Genomic DNA, 24,650 nt, shown 5'->3' with positions numbered 1-24,650 from the left:
AGAGCAACGTCCAACTTCAAAGCCACACTACAGTCAACCACAGTGTATCGTTATACGGCTCTTTTGATCTACCTCAAAGGACTAATTTACCAGTTATGTTCTGTTGCCTCCAGTTTTACTATGAGATAGTCCAGGAGTGTAGAGATCGTAAATGATCGGAACCCCTGGAATATCGAGGATGATAGAAACTAGCCCCAGCATATATTTTGAATTTAACAAGACAGTGAAAAAAGTACATCTTTAGTTTACTTTTAGTAAGGGCGTACCAAAAATATGGTTTTATTTAATATTGCATAACGTTACCGTAGGCCTATTAGATCTACATTATTTCTTAAAATATTATAAAGGGGTCTATTTGTTTGTTGTTTTTTCTGGAAAAGAGTCATTTACCACTTGAGAAAGAAATTTCCGTAAAACCAAACTTAGATGATCTTTTAAAGTCGCTTCCACATAAACTGTACATGTGCATATATATTTGTTTCTGAACATACAAGTATTCACAACACACTTGTAACTCTTTTCGCAACATTGTACCATTTCGCATTTTCCACACGGCTTATCTCCCTTTAGCCTATTCGACGCTAGTAGGCTAGGCCTAGTTCGTACACCAGGTAAGCCCTGCGATAAGAGATGTAGAATTGTAGGCCTAAGTAGAAATGTTGACACAGAATGTTTATCATACTTCTTTATAATTTTGGTTTCAATAACGGAGCTTTTATTTCTAGTTACTGTTTGGAGCTGATGAGCATTGCATCAGTTACTAACAAAACAGAAAGCAGTGACCCTGAAGTTGAACTCCCCATCTCGACTTTACGTACGATTGCGATATATATGCGTACAGTGCACTGTAGCCAATTGTCAACATGTCGTCTGTTTTTAAATAAATTACAGATGAAATGATATCAAGTTAACTTGTTGCTTCAAAATTCTGTTGCGACAAGCTTAAACTAGGTAAGGGTTTATTGAAATTTCTGCTGACTTACATGGAAGGTTCCAGATACTTGTAGACGGATTGTTTCATTTTCTGTCAGAACACAGCTTATGAAGTTGTGCAATCTGTTTCCATGAGCTGGATGAATAGGATGCTGACGGATAACAACGGTGTGGAAATGTTGGTTCATGGAATGTGTGATCATCATGATTGAAGTTATACTGATTTAAAAAATTGATGTTTAAACACGAGTTTAAATTTTGTACTTTCACTTTACAAATAATAACTTTACTGTTTTAAAATGCTATTGCAGACGTAGCAGATTTGTCATTTTCTTTGTTTGGCTGGACAGGTCAACATTAGGTCATTAATAATATTATAACTACATCATGTATATATACATGTACTATATTATATTGGGGTCACAAAATAAAATGTGCCCTTTTCCAGCTTTCTGGTATTCTGTCAAGTAAGATTTGTTGTAATGTTTTCAGTATTTGTTTCTGTGACATGTTATATTATTTTGTCTTATATAAAGCCAAAAAAATAATAAAATGTCTGTTTAGAGTTACGTTGGGGAAAAAAATAAGGCGGTAGGTCTGGAGGATTTTTTTTAGTGTTTTTTACTCTAAAATAATGGCCGGAACCGGAGCCTGGGATCGAAATGCAGACTTTTAATTTTTTTCGTAGAAAAGTTGAGAAAAAAAATAGGGTCGGGGGTAAAAAAATTAGGGTTGGTCGGGTAACCCTAAACAGACATATTAATTTTTTTGGCCTAATAACTAATTGATGACTTTAATAACAGATAGAATTGAACGCTTTCAAATTTATTATTATTTTTTTTTTTCAAATATAAGTATATGCATTGTGTGTATATTCATATACATATAATTTGTTTTTGTTTCAGAATGACAAAAAGAAAAAATAAGAAAATTATGTCTAATGGATCAATATAGACCTGCCATGGCTAATGGAAGGAGACAAGTTAAACCACTCACCTTTGGGACTCGGTCCGAATTTAAGTTTCGAGGTGGCAGACCAAAACCAATCCGGGTCTTTGATGGTACTAACATTATAAAACTTATAGCGTGGCTTAAAATATTGCTATCTTGTTGTAAGGGCACATTGATTACATTTGTTAATTGTTACATGATGTTCTTATACACATTTGTACATGATGTTATGTGCCACTAAGTTGTACCAGTTCAAAGTTGTGTAGATACATACACCAACATGTACCTATTTCATAAATTGATGCTATCTACTTGATCTCTGGAATAAGTTATACTCAGTCAATCAAGTTGATCTTTGTAAATAAGATATAAATCTGTATTTACCAACAGTATTGTATCGTGAAATTTGCCACTGTACATACTAAACATTAAATATTTATTCTGTCCTATTATCTGGTAAACATTTGACCTTGTCTACAGATTCTGACCTTGAGGTGGATGGCCCAGACTCCCCTAGAGCTGATGGACCCAGTAAAGAGGAGGCGGCCTTGGTTCCTAGGTCTGTACCATCTCATCTACTCATGATATCCATCCTGGAACAGCTGTGTGTGGCTTATGCCAAGGATGAAGCTAAGGGAAGACAACTATTTAAAAGTAAGTATTGTTTGTAGTATAGAATGTTCTATCTTGTGATAGGATAAGACATTGTTCTTTTTTGTTGATTTATATCTCGAGACTATTTCCATATAGTATTGAGCTCTGATCCAATTCATAATCAACAAGTTTCTGATCTATGGTACCAATCTGTCCAAATCAACAATTCAGTAAGATGAAAGTTGTATCCCCTTTGTCTTAGACTTGTTCAAGGGGTTAAAGAAAATCTGATATCATGCAGGTTGGTCTTCTCCTTTGTTTTAATAATACATGATTAATTAAGATGATTAAATTGAAAGTTGTCTGCCTTTGTTTCAGTGATAAGTGAACACCTGATTGCAATGTTCATTGTCTCTCGTTGCTTCGATAGTTGAGTGATAATTGGTATCAAGTTTATCTTCTCTTTGTGTCATTGATAAGTGATCAACTGATTCAGGTGGATTATCATGATCACCCCTTCGATATAAAACACATGATTTCTATGGATTTGTTTTCCCTCTGATATAGTAATAATCAAACACAAGATTTCTATTGAGTTGTCCCCCCTTTGGTTTAGTGATTTGAGAAATAACTTAATCAGATGAAGGTATCTCCAATGACTTTTTTGGGGTGTATTTAGGACCAAATAAATATTGGCTCCTTCCCAATGAGAAGTTTTAATGTACATTGTATTTTTTCAATTTCATGTAGAAATTTTCCAATTTTAAGAAAAAAAGTCTTTAAAAATACATTACAAAATTTAATATCAACTATGACAATCAGTTATCTCCCCTTTGATTCAGTGTTGATTGAACACCTGATTAAGATAAAGGCTGTCTCCCCTTTGTTTCAGTGATAAGTGAACACTTGATTAAGATGAACGTTGTCTCCCCTTTGTTTCAGTGATAAGTGAACACTTGATTAAGATGAACATTATTTCCCCTTTGTTTCAGTGATAAGTGAACACTTGATTAAGATGAACATTGTCTCCCCTTTGTTTCAGTGATAAGTGAACACTTGATTAAGATGAACGTTGTATCCCCTTTGTTTCAGTGATAAGTGAACACTTGATTAAGATGAACATTATTTCCCCTTTGTTTCAGTGATAAGTGAACACCTGATTAAGATTAATGTTGTCTCCCCTTTGTTTCAGTGATAAGTGAACACTTGATTAAGATGAACATTATTTCCCCTTTGCTTCAGTGATAAGTGAACACTTGATTAAGATGAACATTGTCTCCCCTTTGTTTCAGTGATAAGTAAACACTTGATTAAGATGAACATTGTCTCTCCTTTGTTTCAGTGATAAGTGAACACTTGATTAAGATGAACATTATTTCCCCTTTGTTTCAGTGATAAGTGAACACCTGATTAAGATTAATGTTGTCTCCCCTTTGTTTCAGTGATAAGTGAACACTTGATTAAGATGAACATTATTTCCCCTTTGTTTCAGTGATAAGTGAACACTTGATTAAGATGAACATTATTTCCCCTTTGTTTCAGTGATAAGTGAACACTTGATTAAGATGAACGTTGTCTCCCCTTTGTTTCAGTGATAAGTGAACACTTGATTAAGATGAACATTGTCTCCCCTTTGTTCTAGTGATAAGTGAACACCTGATTAAGATGAAAGTTGTCTCCCCTTTGCTTCAGTGATAAGTGAACACTTGATTAAGATGAACGTTGTCTCCCCTTTGTTTCAGTGATAAGTAAACACTTGATTAAGATTAATGTTGTCTCCCCTTTGTTTCAGTGATAAGTGAACACCTGATTAAGATGAACGTTGTCTCCCCTATGACTGTACTGGATGAAATGGGCAGCATTAGAACACAATACAGATACTTCATGCACAATGTACTCAAGGCAGCCATGCTGAAACTCACATCGGTAAAATTATTGTTTCATGAAGTCAAGAAATGATGTTTGATTATCATATGGTAGCAATGATATCTGTTATCATATCCTGTTGGATAAGTTGTAGAAATATAACATGATTTCAGATTATTAGCTCACCTGTCCAAAGGTGTTACTTTTCCATTTAAGCAACTTCTTCTCCAAAACTTGGAGACGTAGAGTCCTAAAATTTGATTTATAGCATGCTGGGATGAAGGGCTACCAAGTTTGTTCAAATGAATGACCTTGACGTTCATTCAAGGTCACAGGGGTCAATAACTAAAATCTTTAACTGACTTCTGCTCAATAACCAAGAGGCCTAGAGACCTGATATTGGGCCTGTGACTTGCTGGGATGAAGGGCTACCGTAAATTGGGATATATTAGCATCAGGAAATTTTTTCGTTTTTGTATCAAAATAGAGTGATTAAATTTTGGTGCCTTTAAATTTGGCGTTTCCCTTTGCAGTGTTAATTTTGGCGCATTATTTGATTTGATTGAAATATAAAAATTCTTCAGTTTTTTAGCCCACCATCATCAGATGGTGGGCTATTCAAATCGCCTTTCGTCCGTGGTCCGTCGGTCCGTCCGTCCTTCCGTCCGTCCGTCCTTCCGTCCGTCCGTCCTTCCGTCCGTCCGTCCGTCCGTTAACAATTCTTGTTACCGCTATTTCTCTAAAAGTACTGAAGGGATCTTTCTCAAATTTCATATGTAGGTTCCCCTAGGACCCTAATTGTGCATATTGTATTTTGGGACTGATCGGTCAACAAGATGGCCGCCAGGCAGCCATCTTGGATTTTGATAGTTAAAGTTTGTTACCGCTATTTCTCAGAAAGTACTGAAGGGATCTTTCTCAAATTTCATATGTAGGTTCCCCTAGGACCCTAGTTGTGCATATTGCATTTTGGGACTGATCGGTCAACAAGATGGCCGACCAGCCGCCATCTTGGATTTTGATAGTTAAAGTTTGTTACGGCTAATTCTCAGAAAGTACTGAAGGGATCTTTCTCAAATTTCATATGTAGGTTCCCCTAGGACCCTAGTAGTGTATATTGCATTTTGGGACTGATCGGTCAACAAGATGGCTGCCAGGTAGCCATCTTGGATTTTGATAGTTAAAGTTTGTTACCGCTATTTCTCAGAAAGCACTGAAGGGATCTTTCTCAAATTTCATATGTAGGTTCCCCTAGGACCCTAGTTGTGCATATTGTATTTTGGGACTGATCGGTCAACAAGATGGCCGCCAGGCAGCCATCTTGGATTTTGATAGTTAAAGTTTGTTACCGCTATTTCTCATAAAGTATTGAAGGGATCTTTCTCAAATTTCATATGTAGGTTCCCGTAGGACCCTAGTTGTGCATATTGCATTTTGGGACTGATCGGTCAACAAGATGGCCGACCAGCCGCCATCTTGGATTTTGATAGTTAAAGTTTGTTACCGCTAATTCTCAGAAAGTACTGAAGGGATCTTTCTCAAATTTCATATGTAGGTTCCCCTAGGACCCCAGTTGTGCATATTGCATTTTGGGACTGATCGGTCAACAAGATGGCCGACCGGTGGCCATCTTGGATTTTGATAGTTAAAGTTTGTTACCGCTATTTCTCAGAAAGTATGGAAGGGATTGTTCTCAAATTTCATATGTAGGTTCCCCTAGGACCCCAGTTGTGCATATTGCATTTTGGGACTGATCGGTCAACAAAATGGCCGACCGGTAGCCATCTTGGATTTTGATAGTTAAAGTTTGTTACCGCTATTTCTCAGAAAGTATCGAAGGGATTGTTCTCAAATATCATATGTAGGTTCCTCTAGGACCCTAGTTCTGCCTATTGCATTTTGCGACCACCATCTTGGATTTTGATAGTTTAAAGTTTGAAAAGCAGAAAAAAGAAGTGTAAGTTTGAAAAGCAGAGAAAAGATCCCTCTTTCATTTGTCAGACATAGATCAATCTTTGGTGGGCGCCAAGATCCCTCTGGGATCTCTTGTTTTGTCTTCACACATAGATTCCGTAATGATGAAAATCTGAAGTGATTAGTTTTGAAGTCATATCAATGCAAAGACAACCCTTTGAAATATGTCTTCAATAGTAGTGATTAATATTCACAATTCTAATGTGTATGTAACGCGATGGAGTAATTTATCCAGGAGTATTTGTTTACATACCTAATAAATGACATGTAGACGTATTGAATGTTATATACAAACAAATAAATAGCCAAATTTTGGTGTGTTAAATTTTGCTGCTTCATGTCAAATGCCAAATAGCCAAAATATGACCACATCCAAATTATCCCAATTTACGGTACCAAGTTTGTTTAAATGAATGACCTTAAACTTCATTCAAGGTCAAAGGGGTCAAATAGGATGAAGTATCTTGATACGACTTCTGCTTAATAACCAAGATGTCTAAAGACCTATGATATTGGGCCTGTGATATGCTTAGCTAAAGCAATACAACGTTTGCTCAAATGAATGACCTTGACCTTTAATTAAGGTCACAGGTGTCAAATAGGCTAAAATATTTAAATAACTCCTTCTTAATAACCAATTCAAGAGGCTTAGGAATCTGATATTGGGCCTGTGACATGCTTGGAGCAAGGGCTAAAGTTTGTTCAAGTGAATGACATTGGCCTTCATTCAAGGTCACAGGAGTCAAATAGGCTTAAATCGACTTCTTCTAAATAACCAAGGAGCCTAGAGACCTAATATTGGGCCTATGACATATACTGGGTTGAAGGGCTACTGAGTTTGTTTAAATTTATGACCTTGACCTTCATTTAAAGTCACAGGGGTCAAATAGGCTAAAATCTTGAAACAACTTCTTCTTTACTAACTGTGAGGCGTAGATACCTGATATTGGGCCTTTGCCGTGCTGGGGCATGATATAATTCTTATTCACTCTTGTATTTGTTAACTATGAGCAATGATTACCAGATAGCAGGTGAGTTATCCGGATCCATTGGGCCCTTGTTTTGACTTTAATAATTCTGTACCTTGCTCTACTGAAGTCAATATATATGCTATGAGAGAGTTAGTTTACTGTATGGTACTGATATAGTTGTCAGTCAATTAGAAAGCTTAGGTAATAGCCTAATAGTTCTGCATGCATGATACAAGACTTTTTAGCTCTACAGTAGAATGCAGATCTTAAGATAACCATATCTGTAATAATATATCATCTTGACCTTGTATATCAATAAGGTGAATGATGTTTATACTTTCTAGCAAAAGACACTGAGAGCATTACCGTCTGCTGGCCAAATGGATGGAGACATTGTTCGGTTAGTTGGCACATCACAGAGTTTATATTACAATGCATGTAGTGGATTATCATCTGTACAAAAGGATATAGAAAAACATGATTCATAAAAAGGATCATTTGGTTTTACAAATATCTAAAAGTATATCTTCAATATTCTTTTGTGATATACTTGTAGTGCAGAAATAGGTATTTCTATATTCTGAAATAAATGACAGAACTCTTGTTTGGTGATTAGATTTGTGTACTGTCACATTAGTCCTTCACCTCTGTGTCTGGTTAACAAGTGGCTAAAGTGTCTCTAAATGACCAGGCATAAAACACAAACCACCCAACTAGGGAAGATTGAAAATTATTCAAAACTTTGGAAATTGGTATGTTTTGGTGAAATATTTAAAAAAAAATATGGATTCAATTGATGTTTTAGCCATTTGATAATTCCACCACATTCTGTGATATATTTTTATTTCCTTGTTAACCAACAGCCGTGTATAACATATGGATGTGTTGCTATCTTTTAAGGTTGGAAACTCAGCGTTACTTCCTGATGTCCTCTGATGAATTGACACAGATGCAGACATCGCGGTATAAATCAGAATTCACAGAGATCTCTCGTATGGGAAAAGGGGGCTTTGGGACAGTCTATAAGGTAACTTCCTGATTGGTACAATTTCTGATATTCGACAGTGTTAATAGTATTAAACTGAGTGCAGAAATTACAATTGCGTCGATTTAAGATCAATGAATATAACATGTATAGGTATAAATAAATCTAAATGTATTGTTTCTGTATAAAACCAGTATGATTTTAATCAATATCTTTTTATTCACTTTAGGCCACACACAAATTGGACGGGACTTGCTATGCCATTAAGAAAATACGATTCAAGCATTCAAAACCAGAAATATGGCTGAAGGTTTGTACATGTACATGTATTATCTTTGTAAAATTTACAAGGTGTTTATATGTTAGTTTGTATCACCTTTTGTTGAAACATTCAATTGTCAGATCAAATCAGCCCTTAACCTAAACTTAGGGTTCATGAAACATTTTATGTCAATGAAAACTCACTGTACATCAGATCAATATGGGGTTTCGGTATACAAGCACATTAACAGCATGTAGGAAGTAGATTTAATGTCAATCTCACCTTCCAGTGAATCTCGCCTTCCAGTGAATCTCAGGTTCTAGTGATTGTGATGTAACACAAATCACATCAAAATATGATGTCGCAATCACTGGGTGGTGGTACTAGTTGATGGTAAATTGTACTTTACCCACACTGTTTTGGTATTATGAAACCCCCATATTAGAAGTTACTTTAGACATTGATTGTTGTATATTCCCTGATATAAAATGACCAATATAGAACTCTGACAAAATCAAACAATAGGTAGATTCATGTAGGTAGTCTTTGAGATAAACTAACTTACAGACCTATATACACTAACAAATGTTAATGGCCTATACATGTTATTTGGCTCAGGTGTTGAGGGAAGTGAAAGCTCTGGCAACCTTACGACACTCCAATATTGTTGGGTACAACGCTGCTTGGCTGGAACAACAAACCAGAGGTTCTGACGGTGAGTCTGTGTAATTGTATGGGACAGAATATAAAATAAGGTTAATATTCAGCATGTGTGTGCACATCTGTTAAAGAGGGTCATAATTGACAGCCCTGAAATATGATACAAATATAGTGGTTGACATCAAGAATAAAAATTGTGTAAAACTAAAAGACTACATAATCTACAAAGGAAATGATATACATGTAATGTACAACTGAATTCTAAAATATTCTTGCTGCTTTTACATATAAATGCACATAAACATGTATTGTATACATATTCTATTTTGATACATGTTTGCTCACCAAATTTTAGTCCTAATGATATGTTAAATGCTGGTGGAACTGTAAGACTATTAAGAGAAACAAAAGGCCCAGAGGGTCTGTATCGCTCACCTGGTTTGTAATGCCAAGTAATGTTCTGATTACAGGGTCATTGTTTATTTTCTGAAGGAATTTGAGTAATAACCTCTAATTCCCCTATTGAGCCTCACTCTTTCTGCTCCAGGGGGTCAAAGCCAAAATTTAAAGGCCAAATTTGGTTTCAATCCATGCCAAAATTTATACAAACTTTGTTTCCCTTTCACCAAGGATGTTTCTGGCCAAATTTGGTTACAATCCATAGAGAACTCTAGGACTAGTGAAATGTTGAGGGACGAAAGGGACGGGGCGGGGCAGGACGGACGCCACTCCATGACATAAGCTCAGGTGAGCTAAAAACCCAGAAGGAATTATTTGTACTAATCTTGACTTTCTATTTACTACAGGTAACGCCAATGCAAAACACTTCGGAGATCATCAAGAAAGGTACCTGATATATACCACTTTGTCTGTATGGTAGAGCTTTGCTGTATTGGACTGTATGCTGAAATGGATTTGCTTCATACTACATTTAGATATCTTCAGAGAAGTCTATATAATATGCTATAAACGAATATGCTTTAAACGGTTTTGTGTTTGTATAGCTTTCTAATATACAGTAAGAATAGTGTCCATACATAGATGATTCCTATGTATTTATGTGTTTCAAAACTTGGTAACTATATCATTGTTTCAGTTTTAAATGTGGTCACTTTATTTATTAATGACAAACCATGTAGTTCTAATTTTGATTTCTGAAAGTTAATGACAAACTCTGTGTTAAATTTTATTTCTGAAATGTCTTAATTTTCTTACGGTTCAGAACTGATCTAAACTTAAATTTTCAGTGGAGTTAACGATGTGAGTGAATCTGAAGATGGCATTGTGTTCATGTCTAATTCCAAGAAACCTTCAAGCAGGGTTAAGATTGGTTCTCCGGGTAAAATCATCGAGGTATCTGACAGTAGTTCTTCAGAGGACAGCACTACAGACGATTCTTGCCAATCTTGTGAAAGACTCCGTGATAATAAATCAAGTAGGGAAGGAGCTGGAAAATTTAGCTTATTTTCTCTACAAAGATCAGACATATTATCTGGAAATTCTGTCAGACAACAATTTAAGAAAGAGTTTGTGGAAAGAAACAATGCAGATGTACCGGATGTGTTTTCATTTTCTCAGAAATCTGTGGCTATACGGAGTAAGTTGTCACAGGATACAAGTGCTGTATGTGAAAGGACTGATGTGAGTATGTTCTGGAGGAGGAGTCTTAGCTGTGATCCGGTCATTAATGGTGAGAGAGTAACCACACAGGAAGATCATTCTTCAGAGGATATCATTAACTCCAAGGTAATATTAGTGGTGGGCTGATTATTGCGATCATAAAAGGTGGTGGGCTGATTATTATGATCATAAAAGGTGGTGGGCTGATTATTACGATCATAAAAAAATCAAAAGTTAATAGATTATTCTGATGAATCAATTAACAATTTCCATCAGAAGTTGAAGTTTATGCATTACACTTTAAGTGTATAAAGTCAGGCTAATTTCAACTTTGAGTTCTCTCAGTCTGGACACCTTGCCGTAAATTATAGATATGATATGATATGATATAAATGTATACAATTTTAGCATTTTAATTCATCATTGCCTAAGCTGGTTAAGTACAAAGTGATAATAAAAAGCAATTCTATTTTGTTAGAAGCATCTCTTCTAAAGCTGATTTTTCTTTTTCTTTTACTGTACTATGCTGCTGTAATTATCTTCAATACCATCGTCTTTCATCAGCTGTCATCAGTCTGTATTCAATCACTGTATTTCTCCTCTGGTTATAGTAAACCATACATGACTTTACATGGCCAATCAATATCTAATTATATGTTGTCATTTTAGATGCATGTCTGCCTGTTTATACAAATGGAACTGTGTAGTGTGACATTGGACCAGTGGATCAGGAAAAGAAATAGTATGTGCAGCTGTTTACGAGGTAAGAAATAGTATGTGTAGCTGTTTATGAGGTAAGAAATAGCATGTGTAGCTGTTTATGAGGTAAGAAATAGCATGTGTAGCTGTTTATGAGGTAAGAAATAGCATGTGTAGCTGTTTATGAGGTAAGAAATAGCATGTGTATCTGTTTATGAGGTAAGAAATAGCATGTGTAGCTGTTTACAAGGTAAGAAATAGCATGTGTAGCTGTTTATGAGGTAAGAAATAGCACGTGTAGCTGTTTACGAGGTAAGAAAAAGCATGTGTAGCTGTTTACATGGTGAGAAAAAGCATGTGTAGCTGTTTACAAGAAGAGAAATAGCATGTGTAACTGTTTACGAGGTAAGAAATAGCACGTGTAGCTGTTTACAAGGTAAGAAAAAGCATGTGTAGCTGTTTACATGATGAGAAAAAGCATGTGTAGCTGTTTACAAGAAGAGAAATAGCATGTGTAGCTGTTTACAAGAAGAGAAATAGCATGTGTAGCTGTTTACAAGAAGAGAAATAGCATGTGTAGCTGTTTACAAGAAGAGAAATAGCATGTGTAGCTGTTTACAAGAAGAGAAATAGCATGTGTAGCTGGTAACAAGAAGAGAAATAGCATGTGTAGCTGTTTACGAGGTAAGAAATAGCATGTGTAGCTGTTTATGAGGTAAGAAATAGCATGTGTAGCTGTTTACGAGGTAAGAAAAAGCATGTGTAGCTGTTTACATGGTGAGAAAAAGCATGTGTAGCTGTTTATGAGGTAAGAAATAGCATGTGTAGCTGTTTATGAGGTAAGAAATAGCATGTGTAGCTGTTTACGAAGTAAGAAATAGCATGTGTAGCTGTTTATGAGGTAAGAAAAAGCATGTGTAGCTGTTTACGAGGTAAGAAATAGCATGTGTAGCTGTTTACAAGGTGAGAAAAAGCATGTGTAGCTGTTTACGAGGTAAGAAATAGCATGTGTACGAGGTAAGAAATAGCATGTGTAGCTGTTTACAAGGTGAGAAAAAGCATGTGTAGCTGTTTACGAGGTAAGAAATAGCATGTGTAGCTGTTTACAAGGTGAGAAAAAGCATGTGTAGCTGTTTACAAGGTGAGAAAAAGCATGTGTAGCTGTTTATGAGGTGAGAAATAGCATGTGTAGCTGTTTATGAGGTAAGAAATAGCATGTGTAGCTGTTTACGAGGTAAGAAATAGCATGTGTAGCTGTTTACGAGGTAAGAAATAGCATGTGTAGCTGTTTACGAGGTAAGAAATAGCATGTGTAGCTGTTTATGAGGTAAGAAATAGCATGTGTAGCTGTTTACGAGGTAAGATATAGGATGTGTAGCTGTTTACAAGGTAAGAAATAGCATGTGTAGCTGTTTATGAGGTAAGAAATAGCATGTGTAGCTGTTTATGAGGTAAGAAATAGCAAGTGTAGCTGTTTATGAGGTAAGAAAAAGCATGTGTAGCTGTTTACATGGTGAGAAAAAGCATGTGTAGCTGTTTACAAGAAGAGAAATAGCATGTGTAGCTGTTTACGAGGTAAGAAATAGCACGTGTAGCTGTTTACGAGGTAAGAAAAAGCATGTGTAGCTGTTTACATGGTGAGAAAAAGCATGTGTAGCTGTTTACAAGAAGAGAAATAGCATGTGTAGCTGTTTACAAGAAGAGAAATAGCATGTGTAGCTGTTTAAAGAAGAGAAAAAGCATGTGTAGCTGTTTACAAGAAGAGAAATAGCATGTGTAGCTGTTTACAAGAAGAGAAATAGCATGTGTAGCTGGTAACAAGAAGAGAAATAGCATGTGTAGCTGTTTACGAGGTAAGAAATAGCATGTGTAGCTGTTTATGAGGTAAGAAATAGCATGTGTAGCTGTTTACGGGGTAAGAAAAAGCATGTGTAGCTGTTTACATGGTGAGAAAAAGCATATGTAGCTGTTTATGAGGTAAGAAATAGCATGTGTAGCTGTTTACGAGGTAAGAAATAGCATGTGTAGCTGTTTATGAGGTAAGAAAAAGCATGTGTAGCTGTTTACGAGGTAAGAAATAGCATGTGTAGATGTTTACAAGGTGAGAAAAAGCATGTGTAGCTGTTTACAAGGTGAGAAAAAGCATGTTTAGCTGTTTATGAGGTAAGAAATAGCATGTGTAGCTGTTTATGAGGTAAGAAATAGCATGTGTAGCTGTTTATGAGGTAAGAAATAGCATGTGTAGCTGTTTACGAGGTAAGAAATAGCATGTGTAGCTGTTTATGAGGTAAGAAATAGCATGTGTAGCTGTTTACGAGGTAAGAAATAGCATGTGTAGCTGTTTACAAGAAAAGAAAAAGCATGTAATCACTTTTAATCTGTTGGTTTAGGAATAAAAAAGTTTGTAATATCATTGAATCAACTGTATGGGAAATGAATATAGCATAAGTTTGTTTGCAGTACATTGTGTCAAATTCATACCGTATTTTCCCTATTAAGAGCGCCTCCTCTAATAAGGGCGCCCCCACGTTTTTTGCTGAAAAAAATCAACTGATTTCATACAATTTTTGCGCCAGATTGTGACGTTTTGTCTTTGCAGACGCTAATAAAATACTGTTTCACATCAATCTGATGCTTAACAGATATCCGATCAGCTATAAATTTATTGCATTGGGCAACTTAGGACATCTTTGCCAAGTGTTTACACATAGAAACAACGAGAACGCCATGTTCAAAACAAAACGTGTCACTTGAATGCCCCACACACATGTATGGATGAAGACTAACTGGCAACAACATTTTAGCGATGTCTATACAGGTTTTATGAATATTTGCTGTATATCTATGATAAAGGTTCCTAAATAACAGGAATGTTATCATTTCTAAGCATTTTATTGTGTGCTCTTGGCGGTATTTCCCATCTGCCACAAAACAAAAGTAGCGATCGAAAGCACCATCAGCCATTTTGTGTACGCATGGTAAACAAACAGGCTAGCATGAAATGCCAAGATTTCGTTTAACAGACATATTTATCCAATGTTTAATACTTCTGTGCATACATTTCTTCATAATTATGGTATTTCAATACTTACTTGACTTCAAAACGTAAGTTGGTTATAGTAAGTTTCAGAAAAATACGAAACTAAAAGCAAGATGACTGTATATAAGTCTGTTTCAGAAAAAAACATCTAAAAATGGTCTCAAATAACGGCGCCCCCCTAAGCCATTTACCCGCGCCCGGCGCCCTCATTAGGGAAAATATGTTATATTTAGACATTTTAGATACAAGCGAAATTATATAATTTTCTTATTACTTAGATTTCAGAAATGAATACTCTGCATTGAACCTTAAGATATTCAAACAGATTTTGAAAGGTGTGGACTTCATACATTCCCAGGGCCTCATTCACAGAGATCTGAAGGTATGTTTATGTATTGCTTATCATATTGAATGGAATCTTCCAGAAGAGAAAGCAAAGAATTAGTTTAATGTCAAAAACATATGACTAGGGATTGGGAACAAGATATTACAACTTTACAAAGATCCTTTCCCAAAATACAACAAAGTGAATACATGCATATATACGTGTGACTTAGAGTGAGAAATAATTCACGAATAGACTACTAATCATGCAGTCTTCAAGTCTACAGATTGATGTATCAGTGCATGTCATGATAAAATAAATTTTGTCTTTTAATTTATTTATCATAGTTCAAGTTGAGTTTTGTCTCATGAGAAAGTCTTGCCACATATTGCAATTAAATTAAGTTTTGTGTGTTACTCCAAAATAAAGAAAGAGAGCAAGCAAATATCTTTTACATATAACAGGTCCTCTCCTGATTTATTCTATACTTGGTATATGTTTATTTGAGTATAGATATTGGACAAAGAAGTGATTCCAACAGTGTGGAAATAATATTGTCAAATTTTCTAAATCTCTATTTTCTTTTAGATCTTTTTTAATACATTTATTTATTTCATTTGACAGCCAAAAAACATCTTCATCAATGAACCTGAAAACCATGTAAAAATTGGGGATTTTGGTTTGGCAAAGGATGATTTACTGTCACCATCAGAAGATAGTTATTTACTTACTCCAACTCCTGATTCTACAGGTAAGATATTAATCCAACTCCTGATTCTACAGGTAAGCTATTAATCCAACTCAATATTCTACAGGTAAGATATTAATCCAACTCGTGATTCCACAGGTAAGCTATTAATCCAACTCAATATTCTACAGGTAAGCTATTAATCCAACTCGTGATTCTACAGGTAAGATATTAATCCAATTCGTGATTTTACAGGTAAGCTACTATAATTGGGAACTTTAAAGATACATTGCATCTAATAACTGTGATAACTTTTAGATGTCACATTCTTCCCAGTTATTCATTCTCTCTATTTAAACATTAAAATAATGAAATTTTGAAAAAATTGGGAAATGACTTCGTGCAACAACCCTAAAAATACCACATATTTTAAAACAAGAAAAACAATTGCTGAATCGAATCTTTTTGACAGATATGTGATTTAAATAATCTTAAAAAAATGTTTGAGCTTTCCTTTTTATGATGTCAAAATATATGCACTGCTGACAGTTAAACAAATCATGAAATCAAAACTGAAGGCATCTAATTGTGGAAAGTTAATTTCAAGCACTCATTTTTAGCTCACCTGGTCCAAAGGACCGAGGTGAGCTTATGATATACTGCAGCGTCCGTCGTCCGTCGTCCGTCGTCTCGTCCGTCAACAATCGACTTCTTCTCCATAACCGCTGGTCGGATTTCAATAAAATTTGACTGGTAGCATCCTTATGGGCTACTAACTGAAAATTGTACAAATGATGGGGCTGACCCCCCAGGGGCCTGAGGGGCGGGGCCAAAAGGGGTCAATTTGGCTATTTCCATATAAACGACTTCTTCTCTGAAACCAAGCATGGGATAACACCCATAATGCAATGGTAGCATCCTTATAGGAGATTTCAGAAAAGATGGCGATGACGTCACACAAAGGTACATCCGGGCGCTCAAAGGTACAACTCCGTATATCTACACATAAACATAGAGGGAAAACAGCCGCTTGCGATGTTTGTTTACATTTTATTGTAATAAATAGTACGACAATCCGAGAACTATTGCGTTATTTTAATTATAAAAAGGGTAAATAAATATATTTAACAATAATATTTAGATATAAACATCAGGTATTTATATATTTTAATCTGTTTATACTCAATTTTCTACCGCCACGAGAAAAAAAACACGGTCGCCATTAGACCTACGTATAAACATTGACAGAAGTTACAAAATTGACAGAAACTACAAATTAAATTCCAAGTTTCCCCAAATATTATACTGATATTTTAATAAGCAATTACTGTTTTCTAAGTCTTACTTGGTAAAACACCTTACGATGTGTGATTATGACCAAATTAAAATTTGCCTTCGTAGATACCCCAAGCGCACTGCAGCCATTACGTACAGTACTGCCGAGATCCCGAATTTCGTCATTTTTCATAGTCACAAAATTATGTATTCTGGTTAACTTTTTCGTCAGAAATTTTGGAATTTAGTTTATAACATTCAAATGAGTCATTTTATAGTTACTTTTTATCATATTTTTAAACAAAACTTCGAGTATTTTAGGATTCTCGAAGCCGTGCGCAATGTGTCCTGGTCGGCATTTATAGTAATTACGATCTACATTGTAGCTATATTCATAAATCTAAATGTAGTCTATCTAACATGTATTCAAATTATTTAAAAGTAATATCACCTCAATTTGGGACTTCACATAACGGCACATGGAATAAAAGTGATTAAAAAATAAAAAATAAACTCATGAAATTGAACGATTTCACTATTTTATTTTTCGAGATATCGGCAGCCATACTGTACGTCTACGTACACATATATGTATATCTTCATTTATGTGTAACGGTGGTTTATACCATTCATTTATTGAGATATGTGTTGGTAATTAGGTATAAATATTATTAATTTCCCAACTATCGGCTGTTGCCCGAGGTGATCTACAATGTACCAGCGAAGCCATGCACAAGCGGCCGTGGTCTGGCCAGGTGGTTCACATTTCGTTATATTTATATTAAATAGTGTTATGGACAGATTTTTCGTGTATAACAGAAATATGATACATTGAAATCAATTATCTATTCATAACTTTTTCACAACATGGATTTCTACGTGTGAACAAAAAGCGGGTACGTGTGACGGCTGGTACCGCTTCGCAAGCTGGCTTCAACACTAAATCTAAACAAATATATTTAGCAATCAACAATTGTAAATAGAAATGTCTGTAACCACTGAAACAATAAGAAACTATTTTGAAATCAGAATTTGCAAGTATGAAAGTGTATACTTTTGTCAACGTATCGATTGTGTATCAGGGATGTACGTATCTGTTATTGTTTTTATTAGTCGCCATACCGTGTTTGTACCTTTGAGGACCCGGATGTAAACTTTCTGTGACGTCACGCCAACTTTTCTGAAATCTCCTATAGGGTGGGGATTCAAAATTGTACAAATGATGGGGCTGACCCCCCAGGGGCCTGAGGGGCGGGGTCAAATGGGGTCAATTTGGCTATTTCCATATAAACGACTTCTTCTCTGAAACTAAGCATGAGATAGCACTCATAATGCAATTGTAGTATCGTTATAGGGTGGGGATCAAAATTGTACAAATGATGGGGCTGACTCCTGGGGGGGCTGAGGGTCGGGGTCAAAAGGGGTCAATTTGGCTATTTCCATATAAATGACTTCTTCTCTGCAACTAAGCATGGTATAGCACCCATTATGCAATGGTAGCATCCTTATAGTGTGGGGATTCAAAATTGTGCAAATGATAGGGCTGACCCCCGGGGGGCCTGGGGGTCGGGGTCAAAAGGGGTCAATTTGGCTATTTCCATATAAATGACTTTTTCTCTGCAACTTAACATGGGATTGCGCTCATAATGCAATGGTTACATCCTTATAGGGTTTGGATTCAAAATTTTGCAAATGATGGGGCTGACCCCCCAGGGAGCCTGAAGGGTGGGGTCAAAAGGGGTCAATTTAGCTATTTCCATATAAACGACTTCTTCTCTGCAACTAAGAATGGAAGAGCACTAATAATGCAATGGTAGCATCCTTATAGGGTTGGGATTTGAAATTGTACAAATGATAGGGCTGACCCCCGGGGCCTTAAACGGCAATAGATGCGAGGTCAAAAAGGTCAATTAGGCCACTATTTTCATATAAATTACTTTGTCTCTGAACCTATGTATTGGATAGCATATTTGTAAGGTATCAATAGCATCATTGTATGGTTGTGATTCAAAATTAAACTTTGGGAGTCACGTTAGATAAACTCTTTGTGTTAAACCACTGTTCTTTACCAGGGTTTATTTTTGACAGATGATTTTTCCTGGACTGACCACACCTCTGGTGTTGGTACCAGAACATATGCCTCACCAGAACAACTCCAGGGTCATACCTACAATAATAAGGTAAACAGCGTGAAGCTATATAGGGATACCTAATGTCATTTTACAGTGAAATCTGCAGACTTCACTGCCCAGTGACTTTAAAGTGAACAGTCGGGCAAGGATGGCTAAAGTCGGTAAAAATGGTGTGAATGTATCCAGTATAATTTCTCATGAAATGGAAAAATAAAATCTCTCGTCAAAATCTGTCTGCGTACGAAGAAATTAATTTAAAGTATAGGAATCCTAATACGTCCTCCCGGCTGACTATGTCCGTGGTTACATTTCCACGCAGCCTCGCTTTCAATGCTTTCAACTTTTCTGTACTTTAATGGTCAGAACTGGGAAACTAAGCAGAACTTGACCGTCGTATTAATATGTGTGAACTTTTGGAAGGCCAATGAACGCATTTAGACTGGTTTTCTTTGCCCGACTATTCACTTTAACAACATTCTGTATCACCTATCCATCTCCACCATATTGCCGTTTAATATGATTGTTTTTCCAGAAATTTGGTGCAAATTTTAGACAAAATATTGATCAAATAATGAAATAAATAATAGTAAATTTTACATTTTAATAAATCAAATTTCAATGAAATTTTACTTTTTTTTCTCTCTCAGATTAGATTTTTAAGTTACATTTATCAGAAACATAAATATGGTATATATGTTTCTGCATTTATTACTGTAAAAGGACTGAAAATATTTTTTGAAATTACAATGTAGTACTTATGTTGTTATGAAAATTAAGTACATTGTTTCATTATCCATAATTGTAAAACATGTTTGATTAATTTAAATAAGTCTAGTTTGTTTTTTAGAATTTGTTCAATGCACTGAAATACTTACAAAACCAACTTTGAAGATGAATAAGCAGAAGACAACAAGTGCTGTTTTGTTATATTTTAATTGTTGTGCAAACATGTAAATGTCGATAAAATGATGCTGCGCAAAATCTCCCACTTTGGACAATGCTTTGGTGGGAGATCTCCCACTTTGACATCTCCGGGGGGTGGCAACCCGGCTTATATCTGACAGTGACTGTAAAAACCAATTTGAATGCATGTATATATAATGATAACTAGCTAATAGCTGCTTTTGTAAAGGATACTTCTGTCATCCTATGAACTTGTGTAAGATCATTACCAGATACAATTTGATATTGCTTTTCTTTACCAATATTTTATTACTTTCCAGTGTCAGATGGTGGGCTATTCAAATCGCCTTTCGTCCGTGGTCCGTCGTCCGTCCGTCCTTCCGTCCGTCCGTCCGTCCGTCCGTCCGTCCGTCCGTCCGTCCGTCCGTCCGTTAACAATTCTTGTTACCGCTATTTCTCAGAAAGTACTGAAGGGATCTTTCTCACATTTCATATGTAGGTTCCCCTAGGACCCTAGTTGTGCATATTGCATTTTGGGACCGATCGGTCAACAAGATGGCCGACAGTCGGCCATCTTGGATTTTGATAGTTGAAGTTTGTTACCGCTATTTCTCAAAAAGTGCAGAAGGGATCTTTCTCAAATTTCATATACAGGTTCCCCTAGTACCCTAGTTGTGCATATTGCATTTTGGGACGGATCGGTCAACAAGATGGCCGACAGGCGGCCATCTTGGATTTTGATAGTTAAAGTTTGTTACCGCTATTTCTCAAAAAGTGCTGAAGGGATCTTTCTCAAATTTCATATATAGGTTCCCCTAGGGCCCTAGTTGTGCATATTGCATTTTGGGACCGATCGGTCAACAAGATGGCCGACAGGCGGCCATCTTGGATTTTGATAGTTGAAGTTTGTTACCGCTATTTCTCAAAAAGTGCTGAAGGGATCTTTCTCAAATTTCATATACAGGTTCCCCTATGACTCTTGTTGTGCATATTGCATTTTGGGACTGATCGGTCTACAAGATGGCCGACAGGCGGCCATCTTGGATTTTGATAGTTGAAGTTTGTTACCGCTATTTCTCAAAAAGTGCAGAAGGGATCTTTCTCAAATTTCATATACAGGTTCCCCTATGACTCTTGTTGTGTATATTGCATTTTGGGACTGATCGGTCAACAAGATGGCCGACAGGCGGCCATCTTGGATTTTGATAGTTGAAGTTTGTTACCGCTATTTTTCAAAAAGTGCAGAAGGGATCTTTCTCAAATTTCATATACAGGTTCCCCTATGACTCTTGTTGTGTATATTGCATTTTGGGACTGATCGGTACAGGCGGCCATCTTGGATTTTGATACTTGAAGTTTGTTATCGCTATTTCTTAGAAAGTACTATAGCGATCTGTCTCAAATTTTATATGTAGTGTGTTTGAAAAAGTTTGAAAAGCAGGGAAAAGATCCCTCTTTCCATTGTCAGACATAGATCATTCTTTGGTGGGCGCCAAGATCCCTCTGGGATTTACCAATATTTAATTACTTTCCAGTGTGATATCTATAGTCTTGGGGTGCTGCTGTACGAGATTTGTAACAAGTTTGATACAGATATGGAGAAATCTCACCACCTTGTCAGTCTGCGGGAAGGCAATTTGGACGAAGAATTTACAGACAACTGTCCATCCCAGGTATGCATACATTAACAGATTCAGTGTCACTGTGCTTTTCAACGCCGAGATATAGAAATAGAAAATTAAAACAGTTACTACGGAGTGGCTAATGAACATCAAATTTTCTAATAGATTGAGATATACCGGGTAGTAAAATCTGATTCACTTCATAAATAGAAGAACTAAAGTTCTTTACCAAATAATGTTTCTCCAAAGGGGCTGTGTAAAATTCAATTGGGATATATAGAATTTTTGGCATCCTTAGGAAATAATTACAAGGTTTACTTGAATTTGAAGTAGTCAATTAATATTATATTCCAATCAGGATTATGGTAAACTAACACATAGAAAACATCAGCAAAGTTTCAGGTTTTTGTCAGCACAAAAAACAAAACAAAATACCATAATCCTGTTATACTTTAGAACAAATATACATACCTGGCCTACAATACCTTTCGGCCCGGTACGAAATGGTGCATATGTGTCCTAGTGGAGCACCATCTCCGAAAATCACTCGGGCACAATTTTCTATACTTTTTTTTGTAGGTTTCCAATTTTTTATGCGTATACATGCATTTATGTATCATTTTTGTCCAAAACAAACATAACTACCATTCTTAATAGCTACCGTACTCGTCACCAGACGTCAAATTCACAATATGTGGACTAAGCGTATAAATTCCCTTAAAAAAAACCCCTTCATATGTATAATGAAAAAAAAAATATCTCGATAAAAATTACGATAAAATGCAAACATTACTTTGCTCCATTAGCAGTAATAGACACCAATGGAATTGCTGTTCCTTGTTATATTGACCCTGTTTGACATTGTACAGGCTAATGCTGTGAAGAAAATGACCTCTACCATCCCCCACCATCGTCCGACAGCCAAGGAACTTCTACAGAGCGAGCTCTTCCTGACTAAAGATCAGGTACTTTTACCTATATAGTGTTCCTATAGTTTATGTGTGGCTTTGGTTAAGCAAGAGCATCAGATTATAATTTCTAGGGTAAATTTGTACAAAATATTCTATAGCTAAACTGATTGAAGTAAATTATTGAAAAATGATCAAATGTAAATTATAATCTTAATTTATTTTATATATAACCATTTTTACGGTAAACTGTTAAAAGCTGAATTCATTTAAGGACGACCTCCCATGAACTCATATAGCAATTGAATATGTATATTATAGTAATACTTTGTCTCTTTGTGTATGTGAGAATCTTGCTAACTACACAGATGTAATTGAACAGTTGATTAAAAACTCCATCACCTTGTGTATTCAAAGTATTTTACACAAAGACTGATGTATAGGCTATATCAACAGTAGTTTTATGAATTCATGTCAGGTGAAGGAGTATAAAGAAATGTAATGGAATCTAGCATGGTAAAAACCGTCATGTTCTTTCAAGCTCATCGCTTAACTTACTTTCAGGTGATTACTCAAATGAAGAAAATTTTGGATCAGAAAGATGCAGAAATCCAACGACTGAAACGTCTTTTAGAACAGAAGGACCGTGACTTAAGCCGACTACAGGATGAGGCAGACAAACCCCTACCCAACCTTAGCATTCCCTCTGGACTCACTTTCACACCACACAAACCCAAGTTTTGATTGGTGCATTACATGTGGTAACATACAACTTATAAACCCAGGTACTGACAGGTGTCTGTATACGACATCATTTCTGTACCATTGACAGTGTTGTAGACCACACCAAACATCTTTTGGAGTACACAAGGTGTGCCTTCATGGAAAAGAAATCTCATGTTGACCAATTTATATTTCTGTGTACCAGGTAACTAGAATATCTTTTAATGAACTTTGTACTTTGGTGTGATATCTAATCATCCTATTGACTTCCATGTATCTGACATCTTTGTCCATGATGTTATTGATTCATTCAGTGGGGTGGTTGTGTCTGAAGTTCAGTACTTGACCTGTTTTCTGTAACTCCCTTTACAGCGTGGTCAGAAATGTTTGAGATGTGTTAAAAAATGTCAAGAGAATTATTAAAAAGGACTGAAATTGTGAAAACATTTGTGTTACATCTTGGTGAAAATATCTGTATGAGATTTGTATGAAAGTCATGCCACTTCAAAATTCATAATAATTCATTTACTTTTGTGAAGTATGTGTTTGGTTGTTAAAATTCCCATCAATCGTGGGTAAGTGTATCCGAGCTAGTTGTAACCATTTTTAAACCCATATCCATCATACTCATCACCTGTAAATGTTAGTACACATGCCTGATGGTTACTTAAGCTATATAAATCTATTTCAATTGATGGTCTTCCTCAGATTGGTTTTTTGTTAACCATCAACAGTGACATCAAGTCAAAGATTTTATTTGAAATCCAGGTTTACTACTCTAGGTTTTGGTTATTTTTGAGTGCATGAAATTGTGTTGCTGCATGAAAGTCACAAAGAAATCCAGATCAAGTCTCATTTAACCTCACTTTAATCTATGAGACTTACTTTTAATTGATTGTATTTACACTCCATGATAGTCCAGTAGTTTGAGGATTGGAACAGTTTCATGACACATTGTACTGGAGTCAATCCTGTATATAAATGTATTGGAAAGAGGACACTGCAGACTAAAAATACATTGTAAATGTATCCTAGATGACTTCACGATTTTTGTATTCCTTTCATGACAAATTTATTATCCTTCTTCCACTTTAATTGGCTCAGGAATCTGTAAATGACAAGTATTACTAGTAATCTATTGTGATGTTTTGATGACGATCGAGTGTTTATTGCTATTAATGCACATATTTATTTTCAGACTTTTGTTTCTGTTATGATAGTAAAACATAATAAATCTTGTTAAAACATACTTGTGTTGTTCTTGTTAAAAACATAATTGTGTTGTTCTTGTACTAGGTATTGGCTACAATGTATAACTTGTAAAATAATCTCAGCAAAATATGCCATGACAAGACTTTGTTTTATCTCAACCAACAGCGTTTTTGTTACATTAACATATCACAGAACCTGTGTATTATGAATTAGTTTGCCAAATTTAACATTCAGCATTTGACTGTGTTGTATACTATGCAACCTTATCCAGTAGTCATGGCAATCTGTTTTATTTGATCCCCTAAAC

The 24,650-nt window shown here is 35.8% G+C and overlaps 1 protein-coding gene across 5 annotated transcripts; it reads left to right on the top strand.

The window, feature by feature from the left end:
- The first annotated feature begins 552 nt into the window (after window positions 1-552).
- Window positions 553-24,380, top strand: LOC138316096 (eukaryotic translation initiation factor 2-alpha kinase 1-like). 5 transcript variants are annotated; one of them, XM_069257593.1, is made up of 17 exons: window positions 553-611; window positions 1,839-1,994; window positions 2,365-2,538; window positions 4,271-4,404; window positions 7,634-7,689; window positions 8,190-8,316; window positions 8,504-8,584; window positions 9,155-9,251; window positions 10,003-10,042; window positions 10,444-10,942; window positions 11,486-11,579; window positions 14,834-14,937; window positions 15,505-15,631; window positions 18,932-19,023; window positions 21,414-21,551; window positions 22,370-22,465; window positions 22,973-24,380. In XM_069257593.1, exons 2-17 carry the CDS (start codon window positions 1,874-1,876, stop codon window positions 23,150-23,152), a joined length of 2,160 nt encoding a protein of 719 aa, XP_069113694.1. In that variant the 5' UTR covers window positions 553-611; window positions 1,839-1,873; the 3' UTR covers window positions 23,153-24,380. The 5 variants fall into 5 exon arrangements, with proteins under 5 accessions (XP_069113694.1, XP_069113693.1, XP_069113696.1 ...); XM_069257592.1 differs by having other exon boundaries at window positions 558-640; XM_069257595.1 differs by lacking the exon at window positions 553-611 and adding an exon at window positions 691-951.
- Window positions 24,381-24,650: the final 270 nt, after the last annotated feature.

Source organism: Argopecten irradians, chromosome 2, assembly GCF_041381155.1.
Source record: "Argopecten irradians isolate NY chromosome 2, Ai_NY, whole genome shotgun sequence".
NCBI lineage: Eukaryota > Metazoa > Mollusca > Bivalvia > Pectinida > Pectinidae > Argopecten > Argopecten irradians.
The sequence above is the reverse complement of the archived record's forward strand: the minus strand, read 5'-3'. Positions and strand labels throughout refer to the sequence as shown.